Source organism: Alosa sapidissima, chromosome 9, assembly GCF_018492685.1.
Source record: "Alosa sapidissima isolate fAloSap1 chromosome 9, fAloSap1.pri, whole genome shotgun sequence".
Classification (NCBI taxonomy): Eukaryota; Metazoa; Chordata; class Actinopteri; order Clupeiformes; family Clupeidae; genus Alosa; species Alosa sapidissima.
Window position 1 is genome coordinate 7,461,313 of NC_055965.1, and position 20,686 is coordinate 7,481,998.

Here is a 20,686-nt window from a genome sequence, read left to right on the forward strand (position 1 = left end):
AAGGAGCACACACACCTGAGAAAGACTCTAGATGTCTGATTTTAAGTTTCTTGGTTCTGAATGTAGGCTAACAACTGAAGTAGGCCTAGTCTGGTGCCCTCTTCCTCTGTCATGCTTTCGATTTCGAGTTTTGACAATGAGCAGCAGGAACAAATTGAACCCACGTAAACAATATAGGCTATAGGCCTGCTATCCGTCAGTTATGCTTAAACCCCGTTTTTTAATGCTGCCTAACAGAACATCCAGCTGAACTATAGTTATGAACACTACTTTAATCATTCCCATATTTAATTGTACGCACATATTTAATTTGCGGGAGTGCAGTGAATCATCGATTTGTCCCGCACCCGCGAACGCACCTCTCTCATCCCTCCCGCTCCCGCAAAGAGCTTTCAAAAGTTGTCCCGCGCCGCACTCTTTTGTGTCGGCACCAGCGGGTCTACTGACTGTCCTTCCTTTGGGCCGATTGTTGGCCAAACAAATTTAATTATATAGCCTTTTTTTATCGGCCCAAAAGGTGCGTTGGCCTAGCCTGGTCCTACCAGACTCATACATTTCATAATGTACAGAGAGTCTGGCCACTTTCCATTGCCAAGCATTAACTTCCTTGAAGGCGAGTACCCTGTTAAAGTTTAAAACTATTGGATCTGCCCAGAGCCACTCTGGATCTGCCATAACCAATTGCTAACGTTTGGTCGTGACGTATGTCTGGCTCAAACTAACGCACAACCTCAACATCATCGTTCTCAGCTACTCCCTCTGTTCGCTGATTGGACCTGCAGATTTTTGCAGGAGAAAACCCACGAATATACCGCAGACCCAGACAACGTACTGAAGGGAAATGAAAATTGAGCGGAAGTACATAGGAGGGCGGAGCCAGGCTAGCGTTGGCCCACCGGGAAAATTATGTAACGGAACCCACTGTCTGCTTGTCTCTTTCAACAGGGTAACATCATACTCTTTATCACCATCATAGTCACTCTGCAGTCCACACTAAAAGAGGCACGCAGTGATGTGTCTAAGGTGAAATACACAAGGTAAGATAAAATATGTGTATAGCATACAATACACACTGACACACACACACATTCACAAACACACACACTCCCACTCACACTTCTAGAGCTGGAGCTATACTCAAACACCATCACTAATAATAATAATAATAATAATAATAATAATAATACGTTTTATTTATATAGCGCCTTTCTCAGACTCAAGGTCACCTTACAAAGTCAACACAAACAGAGCACACACAGAGCAAGACAACACACACACACAAAAACAGGCATTTCTATGAGGTGGCGGAAGATGAAAAGTGTTCCTGAAACAGAAAGGTCTTGAGATGAGCTTTGAAGAAAGGAAAGGAGGGACAGTCACGGAGGGATTGAGGGAAGGAATTCCAGAGCTTAGGGGCCATGGCGCTGAAAGACCTGCCACCCAAGGTAGAGTCTGGTGCACGGGACAGAGAGAAGATTTTGGTTAGAGGATCTAAGGGAGTGGGAAGGAGTGTAAGTGATCAGAAGGTCACAGAGAAGCAGAGGAGGAGCAAGGTCATGGAGGGCTTTGAAACTGAGTTTTGAATTTGGTTCGGGACAGAACCGGTAACCAGTGATGCTGAGAAAGAATAGGGGTGATGTGAGCAGATCTCTTGGTATGAGTGAGTAGTCTGGCTGCGGAGTTCTGAATATATTGTAGTCTTTGAAGTGATTTAGTGGGGAGGCCAATGAATAAGGAGTTGCAGTAGGCTAGACAGGACATAATGAAGGAGTGGACCAGAGTTTGTGCATCGGTGGTAGAAAGGAAGGGGCGAAGGCGGGCAATGTTCTGGAGGTGAAAGAATGCAAAGAATGAGGATTTGACCATCAATGTTCAGACTGAGACTATGAGATTTGGACAGTTGAGATTTGGGGTTGATGAGAAGGATTTCGGTTTTATCTGTGTTGAGTTTTAGAAAGTTATCTTGCATCCATAGCCTTAAGTCAGATAGGCAGTCAGTGAGTAAACTGGAAAGAGGGTCAGTGAGGGAGGATGTGAGATATAATTGTCATCGGTGTAGCAATGGAATTGAAGGCCAAGTCTACCGATGACTGTGCCAAAGGGCAGGATATATATAAGGAAGAGGGGCCCAAGAACAGAACCCGGACACCACGAGTGACAGGGGATGTGGATGTGGACTTGTATTATCCCCTGTTACATAAATATACTCTCATACATTTTTTTCACTAAATGTATAGGCTTCTTAATATTCACAAAACCTTGTGTCAAATCTGTTGAGGTATTTCAGATGAACCTTAACAAAAGCATGTTTCCCTCCACTGCAGAGTCCTACTGTTCAAAATCATGGCCCAGTTTGTCATCCTGGGTTGCCCATGGATCCTTGGCATGTTTACAGCAAAGAGCAAAGTCCTTGAATTTATCTTCATAATTCTCACCTCACAACAAGGCACTTTCATCTTTCTTGTTCACTGTCTCCTGAATGATGAGGTCAGTTAACATCTGCTTCGTCCCACTGTGTGCCAGATCCATGGTTATCGCTTATTGAAACAGCCTACATGCCATTCAAAAGCTAAACTCCTGGCATTGTCAGTAGGTGACTAATGGGACTAATTGATAACTAAGAACTTGAGTGTAACTACAGCATGCTGTCTTGCCCTTTCCAGGTGCGGCGTCAGTACAAAAAATGGTGGCAGGAATTCAGTCCACCTGAGAAAGATCTGTCTACCACTGCTACCACATTGGCCTTAAATGACTACGTCACAACAGGAACTCATTAAGAATGACCACCAAAGATTTAAGGGAACCCAATGGATTCACTTGACAACCAATTAAATTCTGTGTGATTCTCTATGGGCTTTGCAATCAACCATGCAGTACTCAGCATCCCATTTTGTGATACAGAAACGATTAATACGATTCATACTTTGCTTACACAACAGCCGTAAAATCCATCTATAGGCTACCAGATCTGAAAGACCTGTCTTTAACCTTCTCAGTAAACCTGCTACGTTATCATGTCCATATTCATTTATCAAGATCCTGGTTCCTGCTTTAAATGTAGGCCTATATGGGATTGTTTATCTGTTTGAATTTCAAAATCGACTAAAATGTGTAGTAGGCTATAAATAGGCTATGTATAGGCCTAGCTTAGTTTTTTTTTTAAATGCTATTATTATTGTTGTTTTTATTGTTATATAATGTATTTTATTTAACGCAAACCAGTAACATCTTTATTATTTTGTAGGCTATATCAGTGCCTTATACCTTTATATGGCTCTGGGCTATATATTATTTAAATATTTTTATTTAATTTTAGTAGGCTAAAATACTTCAAACTCTGATAATTGATAAACATTAGAACACTGTTTGAATAAAATATATGTTGACCACTCACCTCTGTTTCTTTGTTGAGTTATATGGAAATAATACCAATAAAAGTATTCTCGTCCGAAAAGTATTGGTCTTGCCTGTGCATGTCGCAGTGACGATGTCGGCCTACTAGGACTATTATTTATGTTTATTTATAAGGCTTACGTCGACTGATTTTTTCTTTCAGACATTGATGCACATAGCCTAGAGTTCAATCATTCTGATTTGCTGTCTAGCAAATTATGTTTTATGGGGTTATGTCAGAGCCCCGATGTTATGGGGTTATGTCAGAGCCCAATGTTCCTATTAGACAAGACATTCTCTGGTTATTTTTTCTGCGCACGGGACACGGGAAACCACGCGAACACGTTTTGGGAACCATAGTTTTTGGTTCCCAAACGTTCCCCGAAGGTTAGTTTTTGAGTAAGTTTTGGTTCCCATGGAAAGTTTGCTGAATGTTCCGGGAACGTTAGTTCTTGGTTATATAAAACTTTCCCTGAATGTTCCCCTAACGTTATCTAAAGGTTGCAACCTTTAGAGAACCTTCCCCTAACGTTCCCTAACCGTTGCAAACTTTAGAAACCTTCCCCTAACGTTGCCTAACCGTTGCAACCTTTAGGGAACGTTCCCATACCGGTCCCTAAACGTTGCAACATTTAGGGAACGTTCCCTTCCCTAAACGTTGCAACCTTTGCATACCAATTTTATTATTACTTTAAACTACTTTAAACTGCATGAGCAGGAATGCATTATTATATATTTACAGGAATTAATAAACAGGCAAAATTGATGGGATTTATAACTTTAATATAAAATAATCAAAATACAAAAAAATATAAAAGGTCTAAAAATATATATAAACATCAGACTCCATGTTACCCAAGTATACTAAAACAAGGAATTTGACTTTGGTGGGTGCTCTATACATTCAACAAATAGACAGACATACTGTACAATAGAGACAACAATATACATTGTGGCAGATAACACAATATACAAAACAACAATACAAATAAGACATAATACCATTATAAGTACACATGGAGTGTGATGTAGAGTGCAAAGTAATAGTGCAAATGTAGTGTGCAAGACACATATTGGAATGATAAAGTATGTAATGTGCAGGTGAATGGTCAAAGTGGGGATGACCCCACTTATCTGCAGTTCAGGAGAGTGACGGCAGTGGGAAGAGAGTTGTTCTTGTGTCTGGTTGTTTTTGTGTGCAGGGATCTGTAGCGCCTGCCAGAGGGGAGGAAGTTAAAGAGTGTGTGTGCAGGATATGTGGAGTCTTTGGTGATGATCTCTGCCCGCTTAGGTCCCAGAGTACAAGTCCTGGAGGGAGGGCATTTTGTTCCTTCTCTCCTGCAGCTCAGTGACTGTCGAGCAGGACGACAGCAACATGTCATCGATTGGAGCAGAGGGAGGTGACTGGGAGCTCCTTAAGAGCATGAGCAGCTCATCCATCTTCTCCTCAAATGCGTCCATTCGCTGTGCCATACGGTAATGGTTGTCCTTATTGCTATGGAAAAATGGATGGTGTCAGTTTTAGTTGTTAAATACATTATATACTTGCATATGTGAACAAATTAAGTGAGTCTTCTTACCTCTTAATTCCGTCTCCATGGCCAAGCCACCTCCCTCTGTGTGATGAGTCACTTGTGCTGTTTACAACAAAAAAAAAAGTTAGTTACTCTCAAGTTCCTGGTCATGAAATTGTTTTTACTTGGAAATGGAAAATTCAAAGACACTGTACCTTCAACTGGGTCCCAAGATGAAGTGGCAGGCGTTATAATAGACCCATCCAGCTCTGGGCAAGTTTCCTTGCTGTACTGAGTCGTCGTTCGTGGACAAGATCTCTGGTTATGTTTTCTGCGGACGGGACACGGGAAACCACGCGAACACACCCGCACTCCATGTTACCATAGCAACCACCTGACGCAACTTGACAAGCTAGCTGGTAGCTAGTCAGATAAGGATAGCACATTTGTGAATTATTTGAATGGGGGGAACGCTAACGTTAGTCTAATGCTACGGAATCTACTTTTCTAATAGTCTACCTTTAACATCTCATTATTTTGAATCAGTTGTGTGTTGTATTGTTGCTCGTCGCTCGTCCACCTCTGTGAGTTCTCGCCTAATATGTTAACTAGCTGCTAACGTTACGTTAGCATAATTGGCTATAGCTTAAGCTTAGTCCAGTTACAAAAAGTCATGATAATGTTAACGTTTCCTTGTTTTCGGAGAATAACCCTAGCTTCTCTCTGATGTATCAGATCATGGAGCATCCCAGAAATGGACATGGGGGACTCTGGAACTGTCCACGAACGACAACTCAGTACAGCAAGGAAACTCAGGAAATGCTGAAATGTAGGTGAATGTGCATGCACATTGTGCTCATGTTTATTATTACGTAACGGTAACTTAATAAGCTTACCTTTGGCCTACAATAGTTACTTTTCGTCCATGTCTGTTTTCCTTTGGGCCCTAACAGTGATGATGCAAGAGTCACGGCTTACTAACCTGCAACAGAGAAAAATCAGCAGTCATCTGAGGAGTAAGCACTGCAGGGCCCAGTGATTTTGCCTATTGGTCATCATATCCCAGATGGAGGAGAGTACCACTTACACTTACACTTCACTTCTGTGATTAATCTAAATCCTTATAACATGCCTTTTCTCTAGAGGGGGAGGCCCTTCCACTGACCTGTAACCCTACTTCATCGGCGCCTCCTCCTCAGCCAAAACCTAAAGCCATCAAGACCTCCACGTCCCTGTCGGCCAAGCCACTGAGACGGCAGGCGGAAGTGTGCAAAGCAGGAGACAGCTACAAGAGGGAGCTGTTCCGTCCGAGTGCAACAAGTAGGTGGCAGCATTTGTTTTTTCCATCCAATTTTGCCTTTATACTAATCACAAAGGCTACCTATATTCATCCATCTAAGAACATTAGAAAATACAGTGAGCGCTGGCCTACACTGACCATGGACACTCTGATAGTATCTCTGTCTTGTTTCCTCTTGTTTCAGGGGATCTGGAAAAAGAGAAGAGGAGATTGCAGAACATTTTGTCAGGCAGCGAAGGGGACCCCAAACCTAGAGGGGTTAGGAGTCTCGCAAAGGGGAAGTCTGTAGACAAGGAGGAGAAGGATAGATTTCAAGAAGGTAAGAAAATTAGTATAAACGATAAAAAAAAAAACTAATTGTCCCTAATTCTGGAAAGAAAATATTTGAGCCCATGAGCCAGAATTGTACACCCTTCCCAATATGCTCCTGAAGTAATGTGTCGATTGGATGTAATAGTGTATGACTCGATCTATAAGAGATTATTAGAAAATAGAATTACGGATATGTTATTTCTAGAAATAGAATTGCTTAGAATTTGTTTGCATAGAGAGCTCAACAACAGGTTTGATCATGTGATCTGAATTAAGCATCCCTTGTCACTGTGAGCTTTGAGTGTCTACATTTGTTTGCTTTATATCACAGTTCTGGAGGAGATTGAGGACAGGAAACAATTCTTAGAGGAGATGACCTCTCTTGGGATGGGCTCCCATTACCAGCATATCATCAACACTGAGATCTCACAGGTAACAAAGTTACGCTTTAATCATCAACACTGAGATCTCACAGGTAACAAAGTTACGCCTTAATCATCAACACTGAGATCTCACAGGTAACAAAGTTACGCCTTAATCATCAGCACTGAGATCTCACAGGTAACAAAGTTATGCCTTAATCATCAGCACTGAGATCTCACAGGTAACAAAGTTACGCCTTAATCATCACCACTTAGATCTTTCACGTAACTACTTTCTAAGAACATCCTGGTCTGTTTTTGGATGATAATGACTAACAAGTGTAAATTTTCTATGGGGACCAAATGACAATAATCGGAGTAGTTTTAAGTCCATTACCAAATTTATTGTTAAAATCACTCGAGTTAATGTTAGAATTAAGTCAATGAAGTGAGTTGACCTGGCTGTTATTTCACAGAAAATACGGGAGTTGGAGTTGATTGACAAGGCTCGCAGTGCTTCATTGCAGTCCCTCTTAAAAGAAGAGAAGAGAGTGGAGAACACCAGCAATGACAATCCCTCACTCTAATGACGTGTTTGACAACATCGTATTCAAAACTGCCTTTTGTGTTTGTTGTCATTGTTATCTGAGGCTGAAAACTTCCTTCAAGTATCATGTATCCAATTCAAAACCTTTTAGTACAGACATTTAAATGGATATAATCAATAGACTGTGATTCAGATTGTTACCCTTGAAAAGAGGAAAGACTTTGTGTCCATTTTAGCATTACCATAACATATTTTCTTACACCTTACACCTGTTTCAAGAGTTTTCAAATTGATTTCCAGATGTTCTTTAAAAATGATCAGTATTGCGTTTTGATCTCAGTATTTGCGTTTTTTGATTTTGAATAAATGAATGAGTGTGAATGATAAAGCGTAAAATAGTAAATTATTTTGTTGTCTTGTCTCAGAAATATCACACACTTCTGTAACATTTGATTTGACCTGTTACATGTTATCATGCAGTTGGTAGGAAGATAGGCCGACCGGTTCTTTTTGACTTAAGTATTTGGATTATTTCAAGATTTGTGTTTAGCATTAAAGTTGAATGTGTTGTAAACTTTGCAGTGGTTTCATTTGTATTAATCTAGTTTTGTTGTTTTCATGATTTACTAAAGAATGGAGATTTTAGTATAAAACCTATTTTTATACTTCATTTTTCTACTGCAATTGTATCTTTTTGAAAATAATGAACAAACCTTTGGCGGGTCTGGGGCTTTTAGAAAGCAAGCTTTTGAGATGAAAAGTGTTGTAATCATGCTGTTGATGATGAGGCCACAAAACCCACAGCTGAACTGGGGGAAAGCTACATTGGTGACAGGAAGTTTCACTTCATTTTTGTAACAAATAAGTAACCCCTTCATTTTTGGACAGGCCGTGTATATGACACTCAGGCCTGAGGCCAGATGGTAAATACACTAGGCTACTGTTTTTAAAAAAAAGTATGGGGTAACTTAAAGGGAAATTCCGGAGTTAAAACAACCTGGGTTGTACAACATCTTACAGCACTGTGCAGATCTGGCTGAATCTTACAATACAAACATGCATCACGTTCAGCCAGATTTGCACAATGCTGGAGGAAGTCGAACGTGCCTGCTGATTTGACGCTATATCGAAACAGAAGTAAGGCAATGTGTTGCCTTCAGAAACCCTCTTTGTTAGCCTCTCTGTACACTTTCAAAATACTTGAAATACACTGGGTTATGTGTAGAAACCCAAGGGACACTACCCCTGAAGCGTAAGGCTATATTTTGAACTATGTAAGTGGTTTGAAAATAGCGATTTATTTTTATGTATGTTTATGCCCAACACATTATAAAGCATTTTGTTGCTAATGCAAACTCCCTTCAGAAGAGTGTAAACAGGTTTTAACCAAAAAGGGATTGGAAGGGGTCAGAGCCCTGGTATTCTGTCTGTAATGGAGTGGAGCAGAAGGAACTTATCAAATATGTGAATTTCAAAGCAAACTCATCAAATAGCACTCAGACTGTTCTATGCAGTCTATTGTATCACTTAAACTTGGAATACAAAATGAAAGAAAGCTCACAAAGATGGAGAGAGTTAGCCTACTTTGATCCCAAGTTGTTGCTGAGGCAGAGAGAAACAGACCATAATCTAATAAAGCAAAATGTAATTGCCTTGACTGTCTCACTAATAACTTGCAATTGGAGTTTTGTTTTGATTTATTTTGGGATGGCTTCTAAGCTTGTATTTATTCAAAGCAGCTTGATTGCCAAAGGATCTGGCAATCAAACTTATTCCAAGTTTTAGATAGATAGATAGATAGATAGATAGATAGATAGATACATACTTTATTGATCCCCAAGGGGAAATTCAAGAAAGTTTTAGTGACAAACCTGGGTAAGTTAACTCAGAGTAAGTGGTAAACCTCCTACAACAAGAGCCCTATGGCATTGTTTTGTAAGGAGAATGAAGCCATACAGATCTAGGAGGTTTACCCCTTACTCTGAGTTAACTTACCCAGGTCTGTCACTAAACCATGTACTTGGAATACCCCCTGATCTCCGTATTTCGTAACGATTGACCACAGCCACATCCTCAAGCCAAAGTCTCAAGTCATTGCTTCATATCAGTCATTGTCCTTCTGCTTTGCTTACCTTGGACACAAACTTGGCAACAAATAGCAGCACTGCTGTGAATGTCACTATAGTTGTTTGTGTCTCAGTCCTTTTTTGTTATTCAAACATGTTGCAAGGGCTTCTCCTGCTAACATGGCTAACACTGACATTCCAACCCACTGAGTGTCTACAAGGTAAGATTATTTGAAATCATTTTGTAGCAATATTTCGAAAATAAAGTAGACAGCTTTGTTATTTAATTTAAAAAAAATGCATAGTAGGAGAAAGAAGTATGTCCCTTTTCTGATGACGTATCACTCAGTGTCAAATGGGATGATTGTGAGAACTGTTTAGTTTTTTTGTTTGCTTGTTTATTCCACAAATAATCCTGCAAACAGATTGATGAAATATATATAATTATTGAACACAGAATGGAATCATGTAATACTACTACTACTACTAATAATAATAATAATAATGTTTAATTTTTTATTGCTTCCTTATAAATCTAAGGTCATTGTCATTTCTCTTTTAGGAGTTGGAAATTCCCTTGGTATTAATATCAGCAACACAAATCAGGAACTAGAAAAAGTTCTGAGCAAGTTTGGCATTGTTGCACGTAGCTGCAAAGACATTCAACAGAAATATGGTGTTCAAGAAGGTGAGCCCTTCATTTTTGCTATGTGTCAAGGAATTTACCTCAACATATAGACACAAGAACCACAACACGTAGTATTGGTTTGCTCACAGACTCTCGGCGCCACGAGGAGAGAGTGCTAGTGAAAGGTATGAAACCCCTCACCATCAGTCTCTGAACCTGCAGCCCAAAAGCAGTGTCTTTTATTGTACAGATACACAAAGAAACAGGATGCCAGACATCTATCTCCTCCAGCGCGACTTTCCTCAAAACCTACGCACAGACACACTCAGATGCGGGGGGCCTTTTCCTGTGTGTCCCAACTCGAACTCTGTGTCCTTGAAACTCAGCATAATATTTTTGATTACAGAGATGATTTATATATCTGTTTACACAGGTGTTTTATACAATGATAATAATAATTCCTTTACACTATGAAATAAAATGCTCTTTCTGCACTAATTTAATTAAACTGGATCTAGCATACTGTGTGCACCTACATAAAAAATGTAGGGTTTTTTACTGATCATGTGGTCCTTTTTACTGATCATGGGGTCTTTTTTTACTGATTATGGGGTCTTTTACTGATCATGTGACCTTTTTTACTGATCATCTGGTCTCTTTTACTGATGATGTGGTCTTTTTTACCGATCATGTGGTCTTTTTTTACCGATCATGTGGTCTGTTTTACTGGTAGTGTGGTCTTTTTTACTGATGGCGCTGCCTTTTTTACTGATCCTGTGGTCTATTTTATGACGGTGTGGTCTTTTTTTACTGATCATGTGGACTTTTTACTGATCATGTGGTCTTTTTTAATGATGGTGTGGTCTTTTTTACTGATCATTTGGTTTTCTTTACTGATTATATGGTCTTTTACTGATCATGTGGTCTCTTTTTACTGGTCATTTTTTACAGACCATGTGGTCTTTTTTACTGATGGTGTGGTCTTTCTTACTGATTGTGTGGTCTTTCTTACTGATTGTGTGTTTTTTTTTACTGATGGTGTGGTCTTTTTACTGATGGTGTGGTCCTTTTTTACTGATGGTGTGGTCTTTTTTAATGATGATGTGGTCTTTTTTACTGATGGCGTGGTCTTTTTGACTCATTGTGGTCTTTTTTACTGATGATGCGGTCTTTTTTACTGATCATCTGGACTTTTTACTGATCATGTGGCCTTTTTTACTGATCATGTGGTCTTTTTACTGATGATGTGTGACTGGATTTCAGATGGCCTGTACTACCTCAGCACGTCCAGTGGGGTGCTGTACCAGACGTACTGTGACATGACCACAGCAGGTGGTGGCTGGACTCTGGTGGCCAGTGTACACGAGAACAACATCTATGGGAAATGCACTATGGGGGACCGGTGGTCCAGCGAGCAGGGAAGCAATCCCAACCGCCCTGATGGAGAGGGCACATGGGCCAACCTGAACACCTTTGGGACTGCAGAGGGGGCAACATGTGATGACTACAAGGTAACAAGGGCACCTACTCACTAGCAGACTTACAACAAATAAATAATGATGATAATTTATCAGTATTTGTATGGATTCATGACACAAAATATTGGAAAATATAAAATCAATAATATACAAGTGACAGTGGTATGGCTATACACCTGGTCTCACACTCTTAATATTTCATTGGACCACCTGTGGCTATAATAGTAGAATATTATTATTATAAAAGAAGCAAGAGTTGAGTTGAGTCACGGTCCTTGCAGCTCATCTTCCTGGACCTTTACAGAATCCTGGTTACTTTGACATCATAGCGGAAGATGTGTCTGTTTGGCATGTCCAGAACAACGTTCCACTACAGCACTGGACTATTGCCCCTACCCTACGATACCACACAGAAACAAGCTTCCTCACTCTGCATGGAGGAAACCTCTACCAACTCTTCAAGGTGCATGAAACACTTAAAGCAGAACTCTGGTCTTAAAACAACATATGGTCTAAGTATGGATGATAACGAGTGTAAACTTTTGTTGGGGACCAAAAATAATCTGAGTGATTTTGAGTTAGACCGGACTTTGCAAGGAAATAGCATATAGCATAGCTTGAGGGCAACTCTATGTCAAAGCTGCTACCTTAAGCCACTGATTAGGCTCAACACATCATAATATTTCTATACTCCAGGGGGAGGGTCCCTGCAGACAAAAAAAAGTATTTTACTATTGCTATTACTATTTTTTCTACTACTCAAAACTACTCTGATTAACATCATTTTGGTCCTCAATGTTTACACTTGTTATTATCAGCCAAAAAAATAGACCCTAGACCCTTGTTTTTGGATCACAGAACTAGAGACAGAGAAAGCTGTGCACACTTAGAAATGGCTATAGAAAACTGATATTATTTATTTTAATTTTATGTATGTGCTGTGTGTGTGTGTGTGTGTGTGTGTGTGTGTGTGTGTGTTTGCTTGCACTAGACAGTGCTGTTGTGACAGTGAAGTTTCCTCAGGTTGAATAAAATAGTTTAGTAGTTATTTTCACATTGTTTTCCTTCATGTCCCTCTTTAATCACATTTTTAATCATTGATTTAGCGCTACCCAGTGAGGTACAACATTGGAGCATGTGGCACCAACAATGGACCGTCTATTCCTGTGGTGTATGATTACGGAAATGCTGACACCACAAGAGACTTGTATGCTCCAAATGCTAGAAGTAAGAAGATGTATTATTATATTATTATGATGCTTATGATATGTTATTAATTCTGAATTAAAGCCACTTTTTATAATATTTGATCTCAGAGTATGTACCCATGTATCAATAGAATCAAAGAACAACCTAGGGTCTATTTTTGAATGATAATGCTATCTACTTGTATGGATAGAGTAATGGTAAGGTAATGCTAATGTAGACCTTTTTTATACCCTTTCTTTACACTTCTTTACATAAAGGAAAAATACTTACATAAAGGAAAAATGCTTCAGTTTGTCTGCAGAGACCCTCTCCATAGCATAGATGAGCAATGGTTTTCTGAACCTAGTTCATCTTGTTATCATCCAAAAATAAACCTTAGGTTGTTCTTAGACTGGAATTGTTGTTTAAATTAGGAATTAAATTGAATTCAGCTGTAATTCTATTATTTCACAAGAGAAAACAGTGTATGCTGCCTGTGTAGAATTATTTGTACAGAACTCATGTTTTGTTTTACTTTCCCACAGTTGAGTTTCTACCTGGCTTCATCACCTTCAGAGTATTCAACTACGAGAGGGCAGCAATGGCCATCTGTTCTGGAGTCAAACCCACTGGATGCAACACTGAAACTGTAAGAATTTCCAAAACCTTAATTTAATGATCTTTCTAGCTGTTCCTACCTTTATGCATTTGACTTGCCACACTTCCCAGTGCATCATTTGAAACAGTTTCAGATCATCATACACTAATAATGTATTGCATTGGATTTACTCAATTGTAACGTGGACATTGGTTGCTCACACACATTAAATATGTTAAATCAAGACAGTATTTCGTTCAGTTTGTAAAGTTGATACGGTGAACATGGTGTCCAAATTAGTCACCTTTAACGCAACTTTCAAGTCAAGTCAAGTCAAGTCAAGTTTATTTATATAGCACATTTCATACACAGAGGTCATTCAATGTGCTTTACATAAACAAAACCAAACGATAATAACAAATAAAAGCATAGAAGGGCAATATAGTCAAAGAATAGTTAAAAGGTAAAGATCATAATAAAAAGAAAACATAAAACACAAGGTAAAATCATTTAAAAATAAAGAATAATTAGTAAGCAAAAACAAAGGCAAAAGTAGTAAAAAAAGTAATAAAAGACAAAGTAGAATAATTATCGAGGCAGATTCAGAATTTGTAACTCGGCACAGTTAGCAGAAAGCGTCTGAGAACAGTTTGGTCTTAAGTCTAGATTTAAAACTGGCTACAGTTGGGGCCTTTTTAATGTCATCCGAAAGTTGGTTCCACAGCTGAGCCGCATAGCAGCTAAAAGCTGCTTCACCATGTTTAGTTCTAACTGTAGGTTTTACTAGCAGTTTTACTTTATGTTTTGAAGAGAGAGAAACAATAGCTTGTGTGACTATGAGTGTTTCATTGTGAGTCACAATAAGTACAGTACCTTCACCCTCTCTTACATCTGTAATATGCATGTGGCTTGCTGCAATATACTGTGCGTTTTTGTAAAGTGTGTATAACGTGTGTAATATTTTTCAGTTTTGCATTGGTGGTGGGGGACACTTCCCTGAAGCTGCTCCTCGTCAGTGTGGCGACTTCACAGCCTTTGACTGGGATGGTTATGGGACCAACGTGAAATGGAGTTCATCCAGAGAGCTGATTGAAGCTGCAGTACTGTTTTTTTATCGCTGATTCTCTCTACAATAAAACTCTGGGTCCACAAATGAATGTGACAGATCATGTTTAGGAATGAAATGATGCACTTATAAGGACATTTTGTGTGAACATTTGTGCTGTTTTAGGTTTAAGGTTGTCCGATATTAACCTACCTAGGGTTTGGGGTTGTCTCCTCTTCTGGCTGGCTAAAGAGCTTTATTTTGAGTGTCAGTGCATTCATCTGTTATTTCCCCAGTACCGACATGCAAAGTGCATCAAAATCTTGAATTTATATTACAAGTGAAATCTATTTCGTTTTTTGGATCTTGCATCTTGTCTGATTTCCTGATCCTACCCCTATCTCTCTCTGCCAATCATTTCCTGACAAGCTCTACTCTCGATTAAAGGCAAAAAGACTCACAAATAAAGTTAATAAAAGTACACTGAGTTTCAGTTCTCCTTTTATAAGCCCACATACTTCCACCACACTGATCATGGACAACCTACAAGACATAAAATATACATAAATATATAAAATACAAACAAAAAACTGGTTTGGGTTAGTTATAACCCTATATATATATATATATATATATATATATATATATCATAATACTGAGGGCTACACTCATCACTTATGTAATTGTACAGTATAGTATGACAGGCAGGCAACACAGACTTTCACACACATTGCCTGAGGCCTAAGGACAAAATCACATCAAAGTAACTTATCTATGTTTATTGTTAAATACTAAAGCTGATCCATAAAATGTATCACTGAAACATAGAATACAATGAAAGAGAGATTGTAGAGATTACAGATGAAGAGACCTTGTGCCCAAACTGTTGCTGTGGAGAGAGGAATAGGCCTATGCACACTACAGTATCTGTTCTCACTTTGATTGGTTGATTGTATAATAACCTGCTTGTATTCTGGCTTTGGTTTGTTTTAAAAGTGCAGAAAAGGAAGCTTCTAACTTGTATTTAATCATCTTCACAAAAAAATGCTTGACTTCCAAATTTACTTTTCCGCCTATTTCGTAACAATGACTGACCACAGAGAAAACCAGCCAAAGGCAAATTTCATTGTCCAACGTTCCACTTCATAGTATTTTTGCTTTGCTGACCTTGGAACCATTGCTGCAAACAGCACTACTGTGAATAGTTCGTAGTGCGTAGTTGTTTGTGTCTCCATCATTTTGTCTGTCAAACATGTTGCGAGGTCTCCTGCAGCTGACATGGCTAACACGGTCATCCCAACCCACTGAGAGTCTAACAGGTAAGATTCTCAGAAATCCTATTTTAACAATACTAAATAACAAGAGTGGATAGCTTTGTTTTTCTAAGGTAAAGACTAGGTGAAAGAGTGTACGTCTCATCTCTGATGCTATATTCAAATGTCAAATGTCTTATTATGACAGCTGTTTTTGTTTTCTTTGTCTGTTTCACAGTATGTTAATAATCCTGCACACAAATTGGTGGAATATTGCATAATTAATAAAAACAGTTTACTGTGAATAAGACTTTTTTCTTTTGGCAGGTGATATTCTTGAGAAGTCAAATGTCCAACTTCAAAAAATTATGAGCAGGTTTGGTTTTGTTGCACGTAGCTGCAAAGATATTCAACAGAAATATGGTGTTCAAGAAGGTGAGCAGCCCTTCATTTTTATTATGAAATAAAATGTTCTTTCTGCACTAATTTAATTAAACTGGATCTAGCATACAGTGAGCACCTGTATATGTCATGTGGTCTTTTTTACTAATCATGTGGTCTTTTTTACTGATCATGTGTTTTTTTTCTGATGGTCTTTTTTTTACTGATCATGCGGTCCTTTTTTACTGATAGTGTGGTCCTTTTTTACTTATGGTGTGGTCTTTTCTACTGATCATGTGGTCTTTTTTACTGATCATGTGGTCTTTTTTACTGATGGTGCAGCATTTTTTACTGATCATGTGTGACTGGATTTCAGATGGCCTGTACTACCTCAGCACGTCCAATGGGGTGCTGTACCAGACGTACTGTGACATGACCACAGCAGGTGGTGGCTGGACTCTGGTGGCCAGTGTACACGAGAACAACATCTATGGGAAATGCACTGTGGGGGACCGGTGGTCCAGCGAGCAGGGAAGCAATCCCACACGCCCTGATGGAGAGGGCACATGGGCCAACCTGAACACCTTTGGGACTGCAGAGGGGGCAACATGTGATGACTACAAGGTAAAATCAGTGGTAATATTACCGGCCTCCAAGTCTAGGGGAGCTTGGGGCACAGCACAACCACGTTCTCTTGCTTGATCTTAAAATACAAAGAGAACGGACAAGGCAAGGATCAGGTGTTGCACACTGGCATTCATTTATTAGTTAAAATACTTTAAGCATCAATACTCAACTATTCAAACATGTCCAACAATGTTCAGACACACTCAACATTAAATATAAATACTTAAATATTCAAACATGTTTAACAATGTTCAAACACACTCAACATTAAATTGATTAACACACACATTTACAGCATTAACCCCTTTCATAATATACATGTGGTGAGAATAAACACAACATTTAGCAACCAATTCATTCCTTTGTAACCTCACTAAAAAGCCATGGCCACATGGTTAATGGTGGCAAACCATATACCAGATATATGGTACCTGCCCCCATCCCCGTCCCTCCCTCCCAGGGTGCCATCTACAGGCCTGGAGATACTCTCCAAGACATTTTCCCTGACAGCAGACTGAATGTGTGCAATGTGTGCTATGTCATGAGTGTGCAAATACTAAAACATACAAACTTTTAATTGACAATATTAATCATAAGAATTAAAATGTTACCACAGAAACACACAAAACATTTCCCCTCTGGACCCCCAACAGTAGCACTCAGTTTTTGTGAGGCTTACAAACAATTTAAAATGGAAAAAATAATGATGATAATTTATCAGTATGTGTATGGGTTCATGGCATACATGATCTGAATATCTAAGCAGCAATTCATAAAAAAGCTATACACCACTTGACTGGTTGGAAATGACAGATTGGTGGAATTAAATTATTTTTTTCCTGTTTGTGAATTGCATTTGCATTTTTATATGATATGATATTGTTAAAAAGAAACTCCATTTCACTCCATGCCATTCCTCTGACAATGTAGCTGGTACGAAAATATGTATTTTTTGTACTTATTAACAGAATCCTGGCTACTATGACATCATAGCAGGAGATGTGTCTATTTGCCATGTCCGTAACAACGCTCCACTACAGAACTGGACCATTGCTTCAGTCCTCGATACCACACAGAACAAGCTTCCTCACACTGCATGGAGGAAACCTCTACCAACTCTTCAAGGTGCATGAAGTGCTAAAGACACACACACACAAATACATTTGCTCGCAACCAAAGTGACACTAAGACACATACAAAGTCAATTTTTAACATTCTTCAAAAGTCCCTCTTTCATAACTTTTTAGCGCTTCCCAGTGAGGTACAACATTGGAGCATGTGGCACCAACAATGGACCGTCTATTCCTGTGGTGTATGATTACGGAAATGCTGACACCACAAGAGACTTGTATGCTCCAAATTCTAGAAGTATGAACAATTTTCTTGGGTTTTTTGTTACAATTTTAAATTAAACCCACTATTTCTAATATTTTTGTCAAAAAGAGAATATCGTAACCTATACACCATACCACTATTAAACAACATTCAAAGGCAATTATATTGAATTGAGCGGTTATAATTCTAATATTTCTCAAAAAAGAACACAGTACTGTATGCGGTGCCTGTTTAGAAATATCTGCCCATGCTGGACTTGGATGATGATGTGATATTTTCCCACAGATGAGTTCCAGCTTCCTGGTTTCATCACCTTCAGTGTGTTCAACAACAAAAGGGCAGCAATGGCCATCTGTTCTGGAGTCAAACCCACTGGGTGCAACACTGAGCATGTAAGAATGACCACAACACAATTTTAATGACCTTTAAAACAAACCTCCTAAACAGCTGTCTACTTGCAAGAGCTTTCCGCACCTCCCAGGGTTTTTATTTGTCTTACCACAATATAACGTGCCTTCTTTGAAAGTGTGTATAGCGTAATGTAAACTGTGAGTTATGCCATCATCATACTGTACTGTATTCCTTCATTTTATTTTTCAGTATTGCATTGGTGGTGGGGGACACTTTCCTGAAGCTGCTCGGCAGTGTGGCGACTTCACAAGCTTTGACTGGGATGGTTATGGGACACATAGCGGGTGCAGCTCATCCAGAGAGATGACTGAAGCTGCAGTGTTGCTTTTCTACCGCTGAGTCTCCACAATAACACTGAGGTTCCACAGATGAACAAGATACAATGTTTGGGAATTAATCAATGGTCCGCTCGGGGACAGGCAGCCTACGTTTCTGATATTTTACATTTCTATCCCATAGTAAGTAGTGGAAAGATGGTGTAAATCTGCTGAAAGATATTTCTCACCCCCTCGTTTCTGGTTATCTTATTGCTGAGGTCCACATTACAGTTAGATTAGTCTCCTCTACTTATAGAGCTTTCTTTTCAGGCTTCAGTGCATTCATCTGTTAATTTCCTGCCATTACACTTGTATAAGCACATAAAATAAGCATTCAACTAACAACAGGCTACACGCAGAATCTTGTACTTGAATGTCTTTTTCCTTATTCTCTCAACATACTGTAGGCCTACTGGTCATAAATGGACTAGCGCTGTGGTGAATGCTCTCCAATGCTCTTTCACACTACGGTCACTCATATCCAATGGCAAGAGGCAGCACACCAGGATCTATTTGAGGTTCAATGTCTTGCTTGGGCAGGGTCAGGATTTTAGTTTAGACAGTAAACCATGGGAAGACATGACTTCCACTTCACCACGGAGTTCAGAAGTATTTATGCTATTTAATGCTACCATCAATATTAACTCATTATGGGACAAATGTTTGGTTTCTCCATGTACTGAACACTCAAAATTAAATAACCAAATGTGCATGTAGTGAACATGTTTGTACTGGTTGGTAAAACTGCTCTAACATGCAAAAACAAAGTTCACCCTGTACAAAAACGCCCCAGGTTGTTCAAATTCCTACACACTTTTCACCAGAAGAGGGCACTGTTTTTCCAGCACTGGTACATATGGTCCTTCAGGCATAGTCTGAGATAATTGAAATGCAGGATTTTATTCAGAATAGTATAGTATTCCGATTAGTATTCAATGTTCAATGATAAATCAACTGAATTCAACTTGAACAGATGTGCATAAAATGTGAAAGGAACACACATGGCTTTGTTAGATTAATGAGTTTTATTTCTCAGCTTCCTTGTCTGTATTTGGCTTTGTTGTATTGCAATGTAGCGTGAAAGTCTTTAAATGCAACGAAAGCCCTTCTGGTATTAGTAACAGACAGACAGGCAAAGAGACATGTACGAGATCACAGTCCCGCCGCAGAACCTGTCCGCTGGAGTAACAGCAACAGACACAAACTACAGACACACCTGCATGTTGACCAAGACACATGAGAACAAAACAGAGTCAGACAAAACAAAAGGACGACAACAACAACAACCAAGACAAACAACTCCGGACTCGTCTATAAATAGCACAAAATGAGGGCACTCCCTCTGCAAACATCATCATCCTCTTCCTCTCTTAAGGCCAATACATACTGGCAGTTATTGACAGACAGGAGTTACAAAGTAAAAACTGAAGGCAGTGTAATATATAAATTAAACACAATGTTGCAGAAACTGCACTAAAGGGTTTTCCTGCATGTGACAAAATGCATACGTTAATAAACATATCTACAGTTGAAAATGATCAAATTCATCATGGACAGCCAATGTAGGGCATCTTATTTTCCTGATGGTGCAGATTCTTACAGATTTGTTTGCAACCTTCGAGGAAAATAAAATATTTTGCAAGCTTCTATAAAAAAGCTCAGATAAAATGTAAGTACTTTAAAAGATCACAGAGGGCATCAGGGCTCAAGTCAGTTCACAACCTCACTGAGAACGGCATATGACTGGAGCTCAGTATACACTCCCATGTCAGTCTGATAGGTAGGATTGGTTACGTCATTATTTTCAGTTTATTTTTCATTTACAATTTCCTATTGTCTGCATATGAGCATGGTATTTGATAACAAACAGATCTGAATTATACAGACATACATACAGACTGGGGGGGGTCTTGGATGACTAGGGATTTCAG

The 20,686-nt window shown here is 39.1% G+C and overlaps 3 protein-coding genes, 1 long non-coding RNA gene and 1 pseudogene across 6 annotated transcripts in view; 4 read left to right on the top strand and 1 right to left on the bottom strand.

The window, feature by feature from the left end:
* The window catches only part of LOC121717877, a 48,349-nt gene extending 45,166 nt beyond the window's left edge, over positions 1 to 3,183 (top strand). Inside the window, exons 39-41 of the mRNA XM_042102581.1 lie at positions 946 to 1,037; positions 2,325 to 2,487; positions 2,664 to 3,183. Of these exons, the coding sequence (XP_041958515.1) occupies positions 946 to 1,037; positions 2,325 to 2,487; positions 2,664 to 2,777 (369 nt within the window). The 3' untranslated portion in view covers positions 2,778 to 3,183. The remainder of the gene's footprint in view (positions 1 to 945; positions 1,038 to 2,324; positions 2,488 to 2,663) is intronic.
* Positions 3,184 to 4,165: 982 nt separating this feature from the next.
* LOC121718248 lies at positions 4,166 to 5,223 on the bottom strand. Its single transcript, XR_006033891.1, has 3 exons — positions 5,123 to 5,223; positions 4,974 to 5,030; positions 4,166 to 4,888 (listed from the first exon to the last, which is right to left on the bottom strand). It is a non-coding gene; the product is annotated as an uncharacterized LOC121718248 (long non-coding RNA).
* Positions 5,224 to 5,252: 29 nt separating this feature from the next.
* Positions 5,253 to 8,002, top strand: c9h22orf23 (chromosome 9 C22orf23 homolog). Of its 3 annotated transcripts, none has more exons than XM_042103163.1 (7): positions 5,253 to 5,326; positions 5,643 to 5,736; positions 5,861 to 5,923; positions 6,051 to 6,227; positions 6,392 to 6,526; positions 6,851 to 6,951; positions 7,358 to 8,002. In XM_042103163.1, the coding sequence occupies exons 2-7, from the start codon at positions 5,646 to 5,648 to the stop codon at positions 7,466 to 7,468; spliced, it is 678 nt and encodes a 225-aa protein (XP_041959097.1). In that variant the 5' UTR covers positions 5,253 to 5,326; positions 5,643 to 5,645; the 3' UTR covers positions 7,469 to 8,002. The 3 variants fall into 3 exon arrangements, with proteins under 3 accessions (XP_041959097.1, XP_041959096.1, XP_041959095.1); XM_042103162.1 differs by having other exon boundaries at positions 5,283 to 5,385; XM_042103161.1 differs by lacking the exon at positions 5,253 to 5,326 and adding an exon at positions 5,349 to 5,491.
* Positions 8,003 to 9,534: 1,532 nt separating this feature from the next.
* On the top strand, positions 9,535 to 14,912 carry LOC121718218 (intelectin-like). The gene is made up of 7 exons (XM_042103144.1): positions 9,535 to 9,715; positions 10,057 to 10,182; positions 11,386 to 11,633; positions 11,905 to 12,063; positions 12,707 to 12,827; positions 13,334 to 13,437; positions 14,355 to 14,912. The coding sequence occupies exons 1-7, from the start codon at positions 9,649 to 9,651 to the stop codon at positions 14,505 to 14,507; spliced, it is 978 nt and encodes a 325-aa protein (XP_041959078.1). The 5' UTR covers positions 9,535 to 9,648; the 3' UTR covers positions 14,508 to 14,912.
* Positions 14,913 to 15,671: 759 nt separating this feature from the next.
* On the top strand, positions 15,672 to 19,113 carry LOC121718219 (annotated as a pseudogene).
* Positions 19,114 to 20,686: the final 1,573 nt, after the last annotated feature.